General features: G+C 31.3%; 1 protein-coding gene across 4 annotated transcripts in view; it reads left to right on the top strand.

Annotated features, from left to right (window-relative positions):
- The window catches only part of LOC134716243 (MAM domain-containing glycosylphosphatidylinositol anchor protein 1-like), a 58349-nt gene that overhangs the window by 19861 nt on the left and 19253 nt on the right, over positions 1-19235 (top strand). For 3 of the 4 annotated variants that reach the window (XM_063579116.1, XM_063579119.1, XM_063579117.1), the window contains exon 2: positions 8027-8412. In XM_063579116.1, the coding sequence (XP_063435186.1) occupies positions 8319-8412 (94 nt within the window). In that variant the 5' untranslated portion in view covers positions 8027-8318. Of the gene's footprint in view, positions 1-1551; positions 1655-8026; positions 8413-19235 lie in introns of those variants that run through there. The other variant, XM_063579118.1, reaches the window with a different exon arrangement.

The following is a 19235-nucleotide window of genomic DNA, read 5'->3' on the forward strand; positions in this document are numbered from 1 at the left end:
GACAAACGTTCACCTAATCTGTCCCAGTCAATGGGATAATTTAGATCGTCAATAAATGGCCAGGACCACACTGTTTTGAATATGATTCTAAGTGTTTGATAAATCTTTCGATTCAAGCAAATGATAAATTCTTAATTAATTAAAGAAGCTGACGAGATGTAAAGAATTAGCACCGGAATAATGGTCTTTCGTCGCTGTAGATAATACTTCCAAAGTTTGGCATTAAAGCAATAAGTCAGTGTAACCAAATTAAAAGGAAACTGTCCTGTTTTGCTGAACATTAAGACGATTTTCTTCATTGAAAACGGTCCATAAACACAATTATTGCCACATTGACCAGCTAAAACTACGCACATTATAACGTTATAGTCGGTCCTTTGGGATTGGATTTCATGGCTTAAAACCATTATGCGGTATCTAATTGTGTTTTGAATATTCTTACCGATTTTTTGTTATCTTCGCGTACTCTTAAGACTTTTATATTTGTTTTACAAACTACGGTTTGTCTTTGTTATACTATTACAGTGACACAAACCTATAAGATTCCTAACATAAATGATGTAAGACATAGATTGTTTTTAGAATAAGGAAGGATAAAATACTTTGTGTTGATATAAAAATTAACTGTTTACATCTTGACAAAACGTTTATTGACTCTTGTGTCTGCTTGTCTTACAGAGAAAAACAGCGATTGACCATTTACCTTGTAAAATATACAAAACACTCACATTCGTGAAATTATACACACACATACACAGATTGTTTTTCCTTTCAAACACATCTAATGGACTTATTTATGTACAAAAATGTTAAACTAAAATTAAATAAAAGAAGATGTGGGACAAACATGTACTTTTATGAGACATGCACAGAAACCGAACGAAGTTCATTTTTTCATGAAAAATATCATGTATTACCGATTATTCTAATAATCATTTGACAGGTCAAATGTCTCCTTTGGTATCTATATACATCATTTCTAAATGTTCAGTCTGACTATCAAATGTATTGTACAACCTACATTGTACATGGATATGAAATACTTGCTTTTCTTGCGGAACCTGATCAAAATTTTAGACCAAGTTCAAATGTAAATTCATACCGCACGTGGTAGGTGAGCTCGACTCCAATTGTACTTGACAAGTCAGATTTATTACCTTTCCCACCAGAGGTTGGTCGGTGGTTCTCTCCGATGGTTGATTCTTCCTCCACCAGTAAAAACTGACCGTCACAAAGTAGCACACAACAATGATCAACAGTGCTGAAAATGGCGTTTAAAAAACAATCAACCAACCAATCAATCAGTTAATATGTATATTATAACTTCATATTCTTTATAAATAATATCTTTTTTGTTTACAAATTTACACAACAGTAACAGCAATCATGTTTAAATCGCAAAGTATTTAAGATATGTACCACAAAAGTGTGATCATGGTTACGATATGACAAACCTTGTTATTTCTGATCTAATATATAACGTATGTGACTTAGCAACAAGTGTTAGCTAAAAAGAATCTTAGCATTGATTTAGTTACTGTGTCAATCAAAAGTATACCTAGTATTGTTAGTCGGTGAAAGCACACAAAACTTATGGTAATAATAACGTTGATACTCTAAAGATTATGTCAGTATTCTATGCTAAACATTTATGGTAAGTCAATTTTATTACTTCATCTTTAATATATTCAGTATATTACTTTTGATGCTGCATTCTATTTATTCAAATTTATTTTTTCTGTGATTTATGATACAAGATATTGAATTCTAGAACTTTTGGTAACTCATATTCGTTTTGTTCTCATTAATATCCTAAAAAGTTATCAGACATTTTTTTTTATCAATTCATTTATTGGCTTTTTTTTTCAATACCGTCTTTTTATTCTCTAAGTTTCGTAAACAAAACATTTATTATAGTGTTATCACAGACATTGCCATAAAAATCGAGAAAAGATAAATCTCAGTCTATTCTTTTTAACGTGTTTTAAATAGAGAAGTACTTTTAAGCCAATAAAACAATAGATTGAGTGGGTTTTATCTTAGTGTTCCACAAAACATTTGATTTCTATTGTTGCCTTAATGTATCCACGCAAGCATTCGGCGCATCAACACCTTTTGCATGTAATGTGGTAAAATTGAGATTGAATAATTTGTAGCATGGATAGAGTTTCAGATGTTCACACATTTGAAAATGAATATCATTGGGGGAAAAAAGGATTACAATGGAAAATTAAGATGTGTTTCCAAATGGGTGAATGTGGGTCGGGTTATTATATGTTCAAAGTACTTTATATTTGCAACTTTTACAATTTCTGTGCATCTGTTAACAATTTTGAATGAGCATTATCAATAAAATTTATTGCCGAATATGGGAAAATTATTTCACAACTGCTTGTTATATCTTTATTTTATCTCTCTCAAATACTTGACTAAATATATATAAACGTTATATATGTAAATAAAAAACCAAACTATTATTATAAAGTTGATTCTTATCATCAGACAGCTACATGTATGTGACTATTTCGACTCATAGTTGTATAAACTGTTCTAGACTAAGTCTAAATTTTTTCTTTCCATATAAGTAAAAAAAGGAGAAGCTAAATAACATACAAAACATGATTACTTTTTATCAGACTTGACCGTTTGATTCAAAGTTGAAACATCAATATCCATGTTCGGGCATATCAGTTTAAATACGATAAACAGATAATAATATTTCTTCTCAAATTTCTATTTATAGTAACGACCGCCATATTGGTGAAACAGAGTGATTGATCCAATGAACATCGTTTAAAAAAGATGACTTGATATAAATTGATAACGTTACCACATTTTTTATAGTTACTAAATGAAAGAACACAATCATTTAGTGCTGCACACATATATTTGTTATCATACGAAACAGATGGTGTGATGATTTATTTGCGACAATTTGAACTAGACACTAATGCCATGTTACTTTTAGTGTACCTACTTTAAAAAAGTATTGGCAGATATTTTTTTTCCATTTTCATTCTCAATTTTAGATAAAGTTTGAAGTAAACGTAAATTGAAGGAACTTATTTATTATTGCTCCTTTGAACAATGCAATAAGATCACAAAACATTGTCTCTATCGGTACATTCATTGATACCTGTCCTACATCCTGTCGATGTTGGCATTGCACAATGTCATGGTTTTCTCAGACTGTTTTATATTGATTGATTGTTGGTTGCTTTACTGTTTTATATGTATTTACACTAAATCTTTCGGATTTGAACCGATTAATATTCTAGTCCGGCAACAAAATATTGATTTAAATGTTGTTATGGTCGGGTGGTTGTCGCTTTGACATATTCACCATTTCCTTTCTCAATTTTATTATTGGCTTTTAACAACCTTTAAGTAACTCCGATTATTTTACATCGTCTCTTGTTCTCTTGTTATTAGTTACTACGACTGTTGTGTTTGTGCTCCATATCGATCTGATGTGACAAACCCTTTCCAACAGCTTGTTGTTTTTTTTCTGTTTTTACGCCACTATAGAAAGTTGACGGCTAGCAAACCTGTTTTTCAACCCACGTGCGTGTCCTTGGTTATCTTATAAGATTGGTCTACACGTGATGCCTTTGGTTTTTAAAGCTTTATTTACTATACAGTATGTGATATTCTTATTGTTATACATGTAGACCCTATGCGGTGCCCTAAAGTTGTTTCTAACTATGTCATAATACTAGTATTCTCTTTTGGATAGTTGTTTACTAGGCAATTACAACAAATCTCATAAAAACATATAAAATTTTAGAGCGTAGAAGTTTAAACAGTTTTATTTTTAAACAAAAGCAACTATTATGACAGTTACTTGCTCATACCACAATTTATGGTTTAGATATTTTTGTGAAGGGATTTTAAAGTGCATGTTAGAAAGACAAATATGGAATAAAGCATTAGCAGATTAAATGTAAAAATGATAATAGATAGAACATATTCTTAATCTGGTTCAACAATTGCTTTAACAGGATGTAAAAATGTTCCAACACTTAGTAGCGTTGAAGTTATAAGCTTCTAATTCAAATAATTTACGTTTTTGGTTTAATTGCATTCAATTTGTGTTTAATTTTACAAGATTTACTGAAGAAAGATGTAAATCGTTTACATAATAACGTTCAAAATTAAGTATTTTGCACTCAGGTTGTATGGTGTGCCTCGTGATGTACACGGGATGTTTAAAATGAGATGAAAAATGCCAGAGGACAATAAGTTAAGAGGTTTACTGCATTAAAATAAGGTTTACGGCATTAAAATCTAATATCTTGGAATGATTCATCTTGCAAAACTCTTAATGTGACAATGAACATTCAAAATACAACACTGTTTTTTTTTTTAAATTCCTAGGATAATGTTACTTGCTGAAAACCTGCAACACACATTTAATACTGTTACGTAAAAGATGTTTATAGATTTTTTTTGGATTTTTTTTATTTTGCAAATGGTTGTTAATGTTTGACTCTCAGAGGTTTGACTCAAATCTTTGCAACTAGTGTGTTCAATGCTTTTTAACTTCCTTCAAACAAACAAAAAATGGATTGATCTTCCAACTGCTTCTATTGGAGCCACCAAGACGAGTCGTTCAAACAAAAAAAATGCAATGTATGTAAAATAGGCATATAACTTGCAGTACAAAGGTGAATGACAAAATTCAACACGTAATACTGATTAAAGTAAGAGATTCTTATTGTCACAGAAGTGACCCGAAAAAGGTCTGCAATAAGCTCATCATAGATACCAGAAATAAAATGTTGCCAGATGTGCTAGGTCAACAAAAAACCCTTCAGAATTGACGCGTGATTTCAAAACATTAAAAAGGCTAACTAAAAGTACAAAGCTGGTGAGTAGTGAGAACCTACAATTCCAAAAGATTTTACCAAACACAACAAAGGAATTATCTATATATTCTTGGTCAAATTTCAACTTAAATCATATATAAAGAAAGTTTTCGAAGTTGAAGGTCATTTAATAAACCCGTGCAGTGCAATCTAACTAATACTTCTCTGTATTTATAATGGATTGTCAGCAGGATAAATGTTTATGCCAAAGAAGAACATCACGGCGATTTAATTGACGATTGTCTCTTTGCTTCAGCAAAATTTAATCTAAAACAAATCTGGTAAAATAATGTTTTGATAGAATAGCAATTTTTGACGTAATATAAAAATGTAAGCTTTCAACGACCAGTTACTGCTAATTATACTTCAACGCTCTAATTCAACATGTGCAAAAAATAGCTTTGATATGAACAAACGATACTGGTTTTTAGTTTTCACTTGTGGTATATTTGAAAATGAAAATACATAGATCATGACCAATAAAGGCCCTCAAAGAATGTCAAAAGCGTTTAAGGTCTCCCCCCCCGAACTAACAGCTTCCTAAAAAGCATGACAACAAATTGTTGATCTTCGGCAGGTGTATATTGAAAAGTTTTATTTAAAAAAAAAAAAAAAAAAAGATACCAAAATAAATAGTTTAGAACGCAACAATCTATGATCATTCGGTCGTTCAAATTGTTTGGAGTTTAGCAAATTAGTGTCAATTAGACAGAGAGAGGAAGCTACCCCCCATAATAGGGCAGTTAAAAAGGGAGAGCACTATATAGAACTGGTATTATATATATAGTCATGTCATTTAATATTTTTTCTTTTGTACTTAAGAGATTTACAATTATTGAAAAAATAACTTCTGACTATGCTTATATTTTGACGGGGTTGTGATTAACTGTCAAAGTAGAAAAATGTATGCCAAACAGTATTTCGGTTCATTATCTTTATCTGTATGAACGTGCTGACAAAAAATATGAAATTAGTAAGTTTTTTTCGCTGATCTGATTATTCATTTATTTCAGATTATGTAGGGGAATCGTGTCAGGATGCACTCTTTGCAGAAATTAAAAATAAATTATTTTGCATTCATTCGTTAAACATTTCACGAATGTTCGTAACGTATAATTAGCAAGATTAATGACTACATTTATCTTTGAAAAATGAATATGCAACGTTGTGGAGATTTCATAACATAATAATTAATGTTTCACTGAGGTTTAGCATCTCCGATTGCATGGTAAAGTAATCATTTTGTATAGGCATCAATGCATTTGGAACGAAAATAAACATCTAGGTTACCAACATATAGGTCATATAAAATTATTTTCTGAAAAAGCTTTTATTAATTGATTGATTAGTAAGTTATTAAAGAGGACCAGAGGCCTTCGACATAAAACAAGCAATCATAGTCGGAGTCGAACGGACCGCTTCCCGCAAAGAAGGGTTGGAACTTTCAACCGTGGACAGCTGTCATATTCCTGACTTGGTACAGGTATTTTCAAATGTAGAAAATGGTGGATTGAACCTGGTTTAGTAGCGCTAAACTTCTCACTTATGACAGTATGACGGTCGCATCAAATTCCAAATGATAAATACTGTCCTGAGAGTAAATTACTTTTTTTTTATATTTTAGAAATTCAATATAAGCTTGAACAAATTACAAAAATATCATATCGTATTACTAGTACTGTAATTCTTACTTTCCCACCAAGAATGATTATGCAACTTGTATATTTATTATTAATTGTGAAACCTCAAAACATTTAATTATTGAAAATAAATTGTATAGTTATACAAAATGAATTCGTCGCGAATGACATTAATTGAAAAATTAGTAAATAAATGAATAATAAAGAACACGAAGTAATTTAACGACGTTTTCGTACTACTAAACAAACAATCATTTATTATCATATGCACAAATATAAGTAATAAACATTGCACAACACAAATATTTATGTTCCGCTTTTGATAGAAAAAGAGAAACAAAGGGTAGAAGCTTTATGATTTAGAAATGTTTGCCTATTATAAAAACTAAAACATTCTAAATGAGAGTATTTTACTACACTCGGGGTCATTTGAGTGTTTATGTGACCACCAAAACGTTCAAATTGTATTGTTGTTGTTTTTTTAAGACGCGATTTTACTCAAACATAAAAGTTGAATAAATTAAAAAGGTTACATCAAGGTTAACCTAACATTGGCAGTCTTAAAAATATATGTTCACAGCAATAGTACAAATGCAAAGTCATTTCTCATAAACTACATTAACAACTATTAGTAAAAATGTATGATAGAATGAAAGTTGTTTTTATAAATTTTCTTTTAAAAAAGGTTCAATCTATATGCACCTTACTGCAGCGATCTGAAATAAATGGTCGTTTAACCCAGGATTTTTTAATACACTCAGGTGGTCTTTTATGCAGATCGTGACGTATTCAATATCATATTCAAACATAATCGAAAACAAAGATTTGTAACAGAATTTTCTTCAAATACTTTTACATTGTCATTTCGGTGTCTTTTATAGCTGACTATGTGGTATGGGCTTTGCTTTTTTGTTTAAGGCCGTACGATGACCTATAGTTGTTAATGTCTGTGTCATTTGGCCTCTTGTGAAGAGTTGTCTCATTGGTAATCATACCACATCTTTTTTTAATATTTACAAGCCACGGTGAATTTATTGTCCTTATAGTTACGGTATGTAATATTTTTCATATTTATCAAGTATTGACATGAACTGAGGCTGATGATGAAACGTAGATTCGGATATAGAATTATCCGTATGATAGAAAGTAAAATCAGTAGCGTACTGTCTAGTGAAAGGCTCGCTAATGAAAAGGATTGTGGTCCTATAATTTCCGGAAATAAATATTTGATATAGCAATAGTATCGAGATTTGTAAAGAACAGCTAGATACAGTCTATCAGTTATCAATATTAATTTCAACCAATTGATCAAACTTGTTCATAACCAAATAACTATTGTTTAATTATGATTGCAGCTGACATGTATTGGACAATGGTACGTTGACTCAACAATGCCATGTTCCAATATGATTCATTGTAACAATAGCCTATTCTGATATGCAAATAAGGAGAAAATATCAGATCGTCCGTGATAACTTCATATTTGCTAATTAATGCTTTTATTCTTTTAATTTGCAGATTCATCGACAAGTCACAAATGAGTCATCATTAATTTATAAGCTATGAAGTTTTAATATAAAAACGTGAAGTCAATCGCACCATGAAGCAAGGATTTAAATTAATCAATGAAGTTCTATGACTATAAAGTGTCCCTGTAATTTTTCTCAGTAGATGTGTGACGTATAGTGACAAGGATGCTTATGTGTCATTAGTTTTGATGAATATGACTATCTACTAATTTTACTTTTATTGCGTTTGATCTTGTAAAGTGTTAATCAATGTTGTCATATGGCGACAAAAAATTCTTTCGATGGATTTAACCAACGACATGGAAATAGGAGTCATAATTCATAAAAACATTTATGTTCGTTTGGGAATAGTTTTATTACTTCACCTTATGAAAGGTAAGTTTCTGAAAATAACATTTATTTTATGAATAGAAATTATATGTATACTGATATATACCCTGCATTGAAAAAAGGTTAAGAAAATATTATTAAAAGGAATAAATAAATATGTATAGAGTTTATATGTACCAAACGGATTGAATATAAAGTTTGCTTCCCTAGGGTTAAATACTTTAAAAATCATTGAAACTTGCCAGAAAAAGGTATCATACAAGCAATGTGTAAGTTCACAAATATATAAAAAAAAATTAGCATCAAAAGTATTTGATTATATTTTTTTAAGCAAATGTATTAACGAAACTTTTCTAACTTTGAACTTTTATTTGGTTTTTAGTTACTTTTATTACATATTTTATACTTTATTATTGTAGTGCGTTAAGTTTGTCTTTTATCTACATGTATATCTTATACATAATAACAGTGATTATAGTTGTACTCTGTTATCTGATCATTGCTTAAGTATAAGTGGTAAACAAGACAATATGTCTGTACTGAAAGCTATAGTCAAAGTCTTGTTATACGGAAACAACCGCATCGCGAGATGCATGCTTGGTAAACAAGACAATATGTCTGTACTGAAAGCTATAGTCAAAGTCTTGTTATACGGAAACAACCGCATCGCGAGATGCATGCTTGCACCAACTTACAATAAACAGAGCCATAGTCAAAGTCTTGTTATACGGAAACAACCGCATCGCGAGATGCATGCTTGCACCAACTTACAATAAACAGAGCCATAGTCAAAGTCTTGTTATACGGAAACAACCGCATCGCGAGATGCATGCTTGCACCAACTTACAATAAACAGAGCCATAGTCAAAGTCTTGTTATACGGAAACAACCGCATCGCGAGATGCATGCTTGCACCAACTTACAATAAACAGAGCCATAAAGCATTCGAGATAATCATGTTATTTTTGTAAAGATTTTGTAGGTGAAGAAAATGCGGAATGCATCGTCTTAATTGGCAATCTCTTTGATTTGAAAATGTTAATCCAGTTACATCATTCTAAACGACTTAACAACTGCCGTGTAATTTATTTGAAATAATTCAATAAGAGTTTACAAAGCAGTTGTTTATTTAATTATATACAAGGCGATAGAAATTATGCTTTGATTTGAGAAGTAGGTTATGCAGAACACGAAAAAATGTTAAACATGTGACAGAAAATGAATGTCATACTTAATAAATATCAAGCACTCAACGATTTCCCAAAGTATGCGTTTCTGGAGCTTTGCACATTTCTTATTACATTATTACGTGCAGAGATCGTATATTGGGATCATATGTACAAAGACATTTGATAAATAAACCCGAGGCAGTGTGTATATTCCTCGTTTGAATAAAATTTAAAATAATATAGAGGGTAAAGGTCAAAATCTTTGCGTCCAGTGGCAAGTTTTTCATACATATTCAAGGTAAAAATAAAAGCAATACACCATTACGAAGGAATAATAATAATAATTGCAAATTCGACAAACCGCGTTTAAGGGCGTGTCACATGGATGTTTACCGGAAAGAAGATGTTTGTTTTATGTTAGTGTATCCATGACACACATTGTGTAAACATTCTCAAACGGTTTCCTTTCCCTTGACACATAACTTTTTTTAAACTAAACAGGAAAACAAAAATATGTGAAAGTTTTATTATTAGTTTCTGGACATGATCTAAGATACAAATTATCTCCGTTATTTTTATTTCTGATAATAAGGATGACTTTTATTTCACACGCGGAATGTTTGTAAGATAATCAAATAATTTGCCGGTAAAAATATATGTATATAGAAATAATGAATATTTATTACGTGACTGAATTGACAAGAAAACATGGCATTAAAGTTAATAATAAATATACAAAACAAATAAAAAGACGATAAGTGGAATTTATGGGGAAAAGTTAACTTTTTTATCACATTTATGACAAATCCAGTGTAACCTATTGATTGCTTCTACTATGCGTTCGCCTTTAAATTTTCAAAAGCGCTTTTGTGTTCTGAAAAAAAAAGAACTAAGCAATGGAATAAAACATGACTCAAATTTGCCTACGGACAAATGAATCACGACTACGATGATCGTCAATAAAACTAAGATAAAAATGGAATTCTAAGCTTAAATGGGTAGCTATGCAAGCATTTAGCACATTTTAAGGACCAAAAACCCGTTGTGCAAGTATGAATGTATATATGTCGATAACCAAATGAGTATTTTATTTCATACTATTAAAATCAGATACAATTCTGCCCTTAAAGAAATATGAGCGGAATGATTTGGCATGTTTATTTAGGTGATGCTAATATGAAGACAATTTCTTAAAGCGTACATATTAAGTATAATCTACTTTTATTTTATTTTTAGTTGAAGTTCGATAATAAGTAAGCGAACTTCAAAGTCCTATAATAATCTGCGACATAGGTTAATGGATTTATGTTATTGAACGTAAGTCTGCTTCACAATATTCAAACACAGCGATGAGGATTACCATCTGTGTATTAAACACATGACAGGGTAAAAATTTGACACATTTGTTGAATAAACACAAATACTAAATCAGATACAATTCTGCCCTTAAATATGAGCGGAGTGATTTGACATGTATATATAATATCAAAATTGTAATATTTAAGGTTTTGCTAAAACATGAGCATACTTGTCCAAACCCTTCAAATCTTATCGAAATGATAGAAACAAATTATAACACGGAAACAGTGAAGTCATAACCATTCACATTTGTAATTTCAAGAAAAATGCCTCTAAATATACAAGTACCCTTTATATAATTCTGTTCAATACGTTCAGTTTGTTTAAAAAAACACTATTTCGAAATTGATAGGACGATCCACTTAACTGAGATCAAATTCAAATTGAATACGTATTATGTGTGCCATTTTACAAAGTGTCTAATAAATACAGCCAAATAAAGGTCTATCCTCAATAACATAAAATAACACAGCACAGGGTGTGTTTGACACATTACGGATTCATAGTTCCAATATCAAATATAAGCCATTTCATTATTCCGACCGAATATCTTATCTGCCTCAATAACAGTGTGTGTAACGTAATGAAAGGAACCACCACATTCAGATCGATGTTGCAAGACATTTAATAATTCGTGGCTATATGAGTTTTAGTTTACGTATTTCTAATAATCATTTATTTTCGCATTAGCCTCGAAAATAAATTAAAAAAAATGCTGATTTTTTTTTTTATTTCCATGGAGACCATGGAGACCTTCTGAGATTCCGTTCGAACTTGACATAATTTTGGTGACACATTTTAATCGTAAAAGTATGTCTTCAATCAAAGTCTAATTAGTTCATAACTATAATTATATTTTAGTTCTCCTAAAGCTGATTAATATAGTTGTACGCTATAAGGTTTATAAATTTTAACAGCATGGATTGATAATACTCAATGTTCTAATCCCGGGCATAAAAACAATGCCGTATTTGGCAAAACCTTTTCAACTTTTGATCTTCAGTGCTGTACAACTTTGTACTTTTTTCACTTTCGATCTTGTATATCTGGGCGTTATGTATTCGGGTTTAGTTTTCTGTAATTAGTTAATACTTCAGTTTCATTATGTATATCTTTTTCACATTCATTTGATAAAATTTACTGTTTGCAATAGCATGAATTGTTCTATATAATAAGAATGTTCTTATCCCGGGCATACAAACAATGCCGTATTTGGCAAAACCTTTTCAACTTTTGATCTTCAGTGCTGTACAACTTTGTACTTTTTTCACTTTCGATCTTTTATATCTGGGCGTCACTGGTGAGTCTTGTGTGGACAAGACGCGTTTTTGGCGTATTGGATTTTAAACCTGATGCTTTTTGTTATCTATTAATCATGCCCCCCCTTTTTTTTTGTCTAATCTGTTCTCCTTTTTATTTGTATTGTAGTCCTGTAATATTATGTTTTCATTTCAAAATTATATTTAACTTTGCCATTAAAGTGCGAGGTTTGGCATGCCATAAAACCAGGATCAACCCACCACTTTTATTCCCCTTTAAAAGTGTCCTGTACAAAGTCAGGAAGATGGCCATTGTTATAATATTGTTCGTTTCTGTGTGTGTTGCATTTTAACGTTGAGTCGTTTGTGTTTTCTCTTATTTTTGAGATATTGAGATAAGACGTGGCACGGTACTTGTCTATCCCAAATTTATGTATTTGGTTTTGATGTTATATTTGTTATTCTCGTGGTGTTTTGTCTGTTGCTTGGTCCGTTTCGGTGTTGTGTCGTTGTTCTCCTCTTATATTTAATGCGTTTCCCTCGGTTTTAGTTTATTACCCCGATTTTGTTTTTTGTCCATGAATTTATGAGTTTTGAACAGCGGTATACTACTGTTGCCTTTATTAAGAACACGTAATTATAAACAAAACAAAACGAAACGGTATTGCAAACCTTGAAAGCGTATTTTAATAAAAATGCACTTACTGATGTGCTGTCGACAAATATGAATAGTTGTCATGGTAAATGAATTCTTTTGACATATTTATCCTTTCCATATTTTAAATAATCTTCTTGTAAAGGAATTATAGTTATTGACGTCCATATTTTATCAATGCATCTGTCATAATTATTGATACTTAAAATCATTTGATGTCTCCCATCTGTTAGATTTATTTTCACTCATCTTAAGAAACCAATATCGTCGATACTAAACGAATAATGTAATTTATTACCATTAGCAAGATTATAGGCAGTATATTACATTTGCTGGATCCTTTCATTTGTAACGTGTGGTAGACTATTGAAAAAGATATAAGATATATTAATCTTTTTAATGTATCAAAAATAATGAGTAGAAGAGTATTGAAAAGATGTAAGATATATTAATCTTATTAATGCACATAAACATATTGAAAGCTGAACTTTTGTCAGGTCAGTAAAGACGGGTTATCGCCATTTTTTTTATATATATATCTAAAGCGTGTCTATTGTCATAAATTAGGATATGAATATACAAAGTCGTGAATGTAACGTATAATCAATACAGAAAATCACAAAAAGAACCAATACAGTGCAACTGAAAAATTTACAAGTAAAAATCAAAACAAACGATTTCCCCCTGCATATACACTGTAAAGAAACTTTAAGATATTTAAAAAAAATGTATCAACACGAAGTCTTCTACACATTGTACACGTTCAGTGGCGGATCCAGAAGTTTTCATAAGTGGGGGCCCATTGACTGACCTAAGAGGGGGCCCCTCCAGTCACGCTTCAGTGATTCCCTATATAAGCAACCAGTTTTTTTTTCCAAAAAAGGGGGTGACAGGCCCCCTCGGCCCCCTAAATCAGCCTCTGTAGGTTGTTGCTTTAAGCAAGAAATAGATCAATAAAATACTTGCTTTAACTTCACTCTTTAGAGATTTTTTGTTAAATATGCTCCATACATGAAAAAAAATAATAGTAAAACCTTGCACTATTTTTTCCGTTATTTATTGACAAACTATTTACAGTATTTTTAGTTAAGTATCACTTTTCGTGGCATCTTTAGTTGCGACACTAAACTGTGTGTACGAAACCGACCGACATACAGTATAACGTAGACACAGCAAGCAGCGAATATTTTGTGTTTACAGACGTGTACATGTCGGAGTTCTGGGATAACTTAAAATATAATGAAAATTTCGTTATAAGTGCACTAAGGTAGGAGAGTGGGTTAATGTGCAGTATAAAAGTTAGGTAGAATTGCACTCATAGTAATGATTGAATCTTGATGTAATCTTTGACAAATAAATTTCAAATATCAGCTGTTCATCAGACTGTGATCCCTTATAGCCATCTAACCGTACCGAATGTAAATTTGCTTTTTTGGGGGTAGATATTGTTGTTCTTTACTCTTTTACATGACCTACATGTTAAAAATAAGAGGATGTTGATGGGGGTTCATCGAATAGCGGATAATGAGAAAAACATATAAAGAATAGAGACAATTGGGACAAAGAAATAAAGAATAGAGAAAAGAGATATTCAAAAATATAAAGATTACATAATAAAAGGCAATAATTTTAAAGAATCGAGAAAATTGGCATAAAAAAAAATAAAAATACAGCAATGAAGTTCATATCCTCAAATATATAAATGATATAACGGATCATAAAACACAAAACACTTAAAAATAAATGAATCGTTGCGAATAAATATTTATATTCATAAACGTTATAAATATTGTATACGTTTTGTATACGTTTTCCTGTTTGTGTAGCATCGCCATTTCGTGATAATATATCTATTTTAATAAATTTGCTGGTTGGTTGTTTTCTGAGAGGTTATTTAATGAAATTGTTACTGTATTTGGATATTCCAAATAAAACCGTTCTTTCCTAAAATAAAACAGACGACACTCTGTTTGAACTTTCTTGTTTTTATTCTATGCGTATTGATTTAAAGCATGTTTTCTGGATAAAGTTTCTATTAAAGAAGATTAAAAGTTCACGTAAGATGACATGATAAGTAACGATACTCGATAAGTATGTACAGATTGTTCTATTTACAATGTTCTCGGAATTATCAATAAACAAAGAAACATTCCGGAAGGAATATTGACAAACACCGGTAATGCCATGTTGTTCTGACAGCAAAGTCAATCATACATTTACCGTCTTCATTAAGTAGAAAAAAACGTGCACTGTTAACACTACAGTAGTCGCATATACTGCAGCTTTAATAACATATCTATAGCGACAAGTTCAACGTGCACCTGCTCTATGTTTTGCAATAGTCTGAAGTTAATTTACCCATTTCAGTAGATGTTTCTGACATATAATGTTCATTTGTCGCAATTTAATGACATATATTTCGTTCTATTGACGAGTTTTTGAAGGAAAGAAAAATCGGAATGTACGTAGGGATTTGAAGCTTCATGAAACTGATTTTTTTCTTAACATAAAATTTCAAGACCAATGTGAAAACTTTTTTTCATAAAAGTAAACTTTACTCCACACGTACTGTACTTCTATACTTAGGGCTAGAGATAGTAGAGTATATCTATCATTGAACGTTTAAAAAATTAAGCACATCCAGTGATCTACTGTTTTAATGCTCACTCAGGCTAAACTTGCTTGAGACATTACATTGACAAACACGGTAACTACACCAGGATGAGAAGAGTCTCCAGTGTTTTACATTTTAAATTTAGGTTCCTACATAGAGGGTATTAGCCGCATTTACTGCATCTTTTTGAAATGTTTGGTGTGTGAAGGTTTTCAATTTCACGTTTCGTTCGGGCCTTTCAACTTTTCTTCAAGCGCCATTGTCAAGTTATGTGTAGACGAAACGCGTATGACGTAACACATTAAGAGCATGGTACATTGTTTGTACCTTTGATGAGTTTAATTTTCTTAGTGCTTTCAAACTAACATTGCAATTATAACGAATTAATTGGCTGCATATCAGCTTCATTCAACCTACATCATATACATATAACTATCACAAATCGCGATCTCCATTGAAATGACATTTAACTCTTGTTAGTAGCTTCAACTGAAACATCGCTTCGTATAAATAGAACATCAATGTTATACCACTTATGATATAACAGTGAATCTCAGTGGAACATCAAATTTAATTTCCGACTCATCACGAATTTATTCTAGCTAATAAAAGTATCTGATTCTATTAAAACAGGACATTCAGTATAGTACATTATAATTTCATTCAAACGGATATTTTAACTGAGCATTTTTTATACACGAGTGACCTATTTTCAAAATGTCAGCATCCCATTACTTTACTTTGTCAACACTGGGTACTAAAATATCTTTTTTGAAGAGAAAATAATAGTGAGGCTTTTAGTATTGACTCAAGATAGCGTTGCTTATACAACGTTGTGTTTGCACCCACATACGGTAGAAACTATCTAAATTGTCGACAAGCACTGCGTGGTATCTTACTTTGCATCATGGCTTATTATCTTTTGCATCGTCTTGGAAAACAATTAAAGACATAACTATAAGCTTTGTTTTGTACAGTAATGACGTGTAAACGGAATAATTCATACTAAGTTATAATCATCCATCAACTGTCAATTGCTTCAACATTATACTCCAGAAATCAATCAGTTACCAACAATAGATAAATAACTTTTGGCATTTTTTTAGTTTTTGCCTATTGCTTAGTAATTAAACTCGTTATATGAACTTTTTTTCGTATGATTGACAAGACAATAATCGCTGAAAAGAAACATAGAATATTTATCAGACAAAAATGATGTGTTTATTTCTTCTTTCAGAAGAAGAATAGAAAAATAATAACTTAATACCTATCTTCGTATTTACAATAAATAATAGCATGAGTGTGTCCTTGAAAACACCGATAGCAGTTAACGCTGTTGTGGTCGGTTGTTTTTTGTGTGATTGGAAGGAAATTTTGGGGAAATGTAAAAGAGCTGCAACACAGTGACACAAAAAGACCTCAACAGGTCTGTGTTTCCTTTAACAATGAGGCATCAATCCAACGACACAAAAACAATAAAAACCTATCAGGATGCCAAAGTAAGCCCCCCCATTACGAATGAAAGTAATTCAAAAGACTACAGAAAATTAACGCAAAAGTCCCAAAAATATAAAATCACTCATATATAATTTAAAAAATGAACTGACTTCAGAATCCAGCACGTCCGTGTGCGAGGCTCCAAACTTAACAGACTAGAATTGTCAGTTTTCCTACCAAAGGTCGGTGGTTCGATCCGGTCACTCCGACAACCTCCAGCAATAAAATTTTCCCGCAACAAATGACACGATATTGTAAAAGTGGCGTTAAACCCTAAATTCATCAATCAAATCAACTTTGGACAAATTTTGAGGTTATATGTCTTCAAACAGTGTTGGTATTTTCAACACATTGTGTTTTACATTAAATAAAAAGCTAATCAAAGGTGCCAGGCTTATGATTTTTTTAACGCCAAATGTATTGTATCTACAATAGATGCGGCAGTGATGCTTCAACCAAAACAGTTGTAAGGCCTATATATAAGGTTCATGTCGAAATACGCTATTTGTTATTAAGTTCCAATGATATTATGCTGCCTAGTAGCTACAATGTATGACATTGTTCTAGCTAACCATGAGTATGTCTCATCGGTCTTGTTACTGTTTTGTGTAAGGTTTGATAGATTTTGAAGGACATTGTTCTAGCTTACCATGAGTATGTCTTATCGGTCTTGTCACTGTTCTGTGTAAGGTTTGATAGGTTTTGAAGGAAGGTCAAACCTATCTATAATTCATTAGTTAGAAGTTATTAGAGTACATGAAGATTTGATTGACAGACAAGTTGTTTGATTAATGTGCTGAGTTGGTACTTCAAACAAACACATTCGTCAAAAACGATAGATTACAGAAATCAAAGTTGATTACTGTATACTTACATTGCAGGCATTCTTAATCAAAATACTTAATACCAAGGTACCAGTACAATTCTGCGTGATCAAGTCAACTCGACATTGTATAGCAAAAAAGACGAATATCTTTACTGTTAATATTAAACAGATATATCATATTATGGAGGGGTATTTGTGATGTGTATGCTGAATTCATTGGAAAATAAAAGCTGGCATATGATAATATGATGATAAAGTTATAAACTTAATGACAAAAAGTAAAATCACAAAAATACTGAACTTAGAGGAAAATTAATTCGGAAAGTCCATAATCACAATTTTCTGAGAGTGTATTTAATATCAAGCAAGGGGTACCTGAAGTATACGCACATGGTCATTTCTTCACTTATTTAAAACTGACAGTAACACCGTTAGCATGCATTAAAAAAACCAATAAAACCTGCAGCCACTTAAAAGGGACATCAAAAACGAAGCCTCTATTAGGAGAGAGCCATGCTTGTGGTTTTTGTTTAATTTCATATAATAAATCAATAATTGAAATCAAGCGATTCATTTAATATTTATTAAAACAATACACTTGTGTATATTTCCGCAAATAAGATAAAAAGTACGTATATATTTAATTTACATTAGTTTCAATAATATTCAATCTGAAAGTTTTAACTATGTAAGATAAAAGAATCAATTTATCAAAGTTAATCATTTAGAATATGAAGGAAGTTGGAATCTGTTTCAAGTCTTTGTGCAAAAATATGTAAGCATTGGCGCCACACAAGGTCTGCTATGCATCCCCGATTTTTATGCATAACTGAATTAATACGATCAAATAGTTTACAAATTGTAAAACTGAATTGAATTCATTCATGGTTCTGAACGAGAATCAGTTCAACAAATTGTTTTTGTGACGTCTTGTTTATGCTTTTGTGTTTAAAGAAAGTTATGGAAATAAGCTTGGATAGACATTTTCTGGTAAATGATTTTTACCCAAAGGGAGCCGTGCGCGGACAATACATATAACAATATAATATTAAAATAGTATGATAACTAGATGTAAATAGTCTGGTATCTGGACTCCACGGAGGTACACATCGGCTTAGATTGGAAGTAAAGGTGAAGATTTTAAACCACGGAAGTATACAAAAGTTGGCAACATTTACACTTTACTATAACTGTCCTTGTACAGTGCAATAAACTCTTTATTAACCGTTAGGGTTTAAAAACTTTATAGGCGATCTAGTTTTATTGCAAACCGTTTTGTTAGCCAAATTTAAAATATTCGCTTTGAAAGACACGGAAAAGGTACCAGGATGCATTAAACATTAAGTGAAATGTTTACAACTTATCAACTCTAACTACATTATTCTTCACTACGGAAATCATTGAATTACGTATATAGTTTAAGGCCATTCGGTAGAGAGTAATCAGTTCGCCAGTCGATTTATTTGCAATATAAAATGTAGAAATGGAC

This window comes from Mytilus trossulus, chromosome 4, assembly GCF_036588685.1.
Source record: "Mytilus trossulus isolate FHL-02 chromosome 4, PNRI_Mtr1.1.1.hap1, whole genome shotgun sequence".
In the NCBI taxonomy this organism is placed as follows: domain Eukaryota; kingdom Metazoa; phylum Mollusca; class Bivalvia; order Mytilida; family Mytilidae; genus Mytilus; species Mytilus trossulus.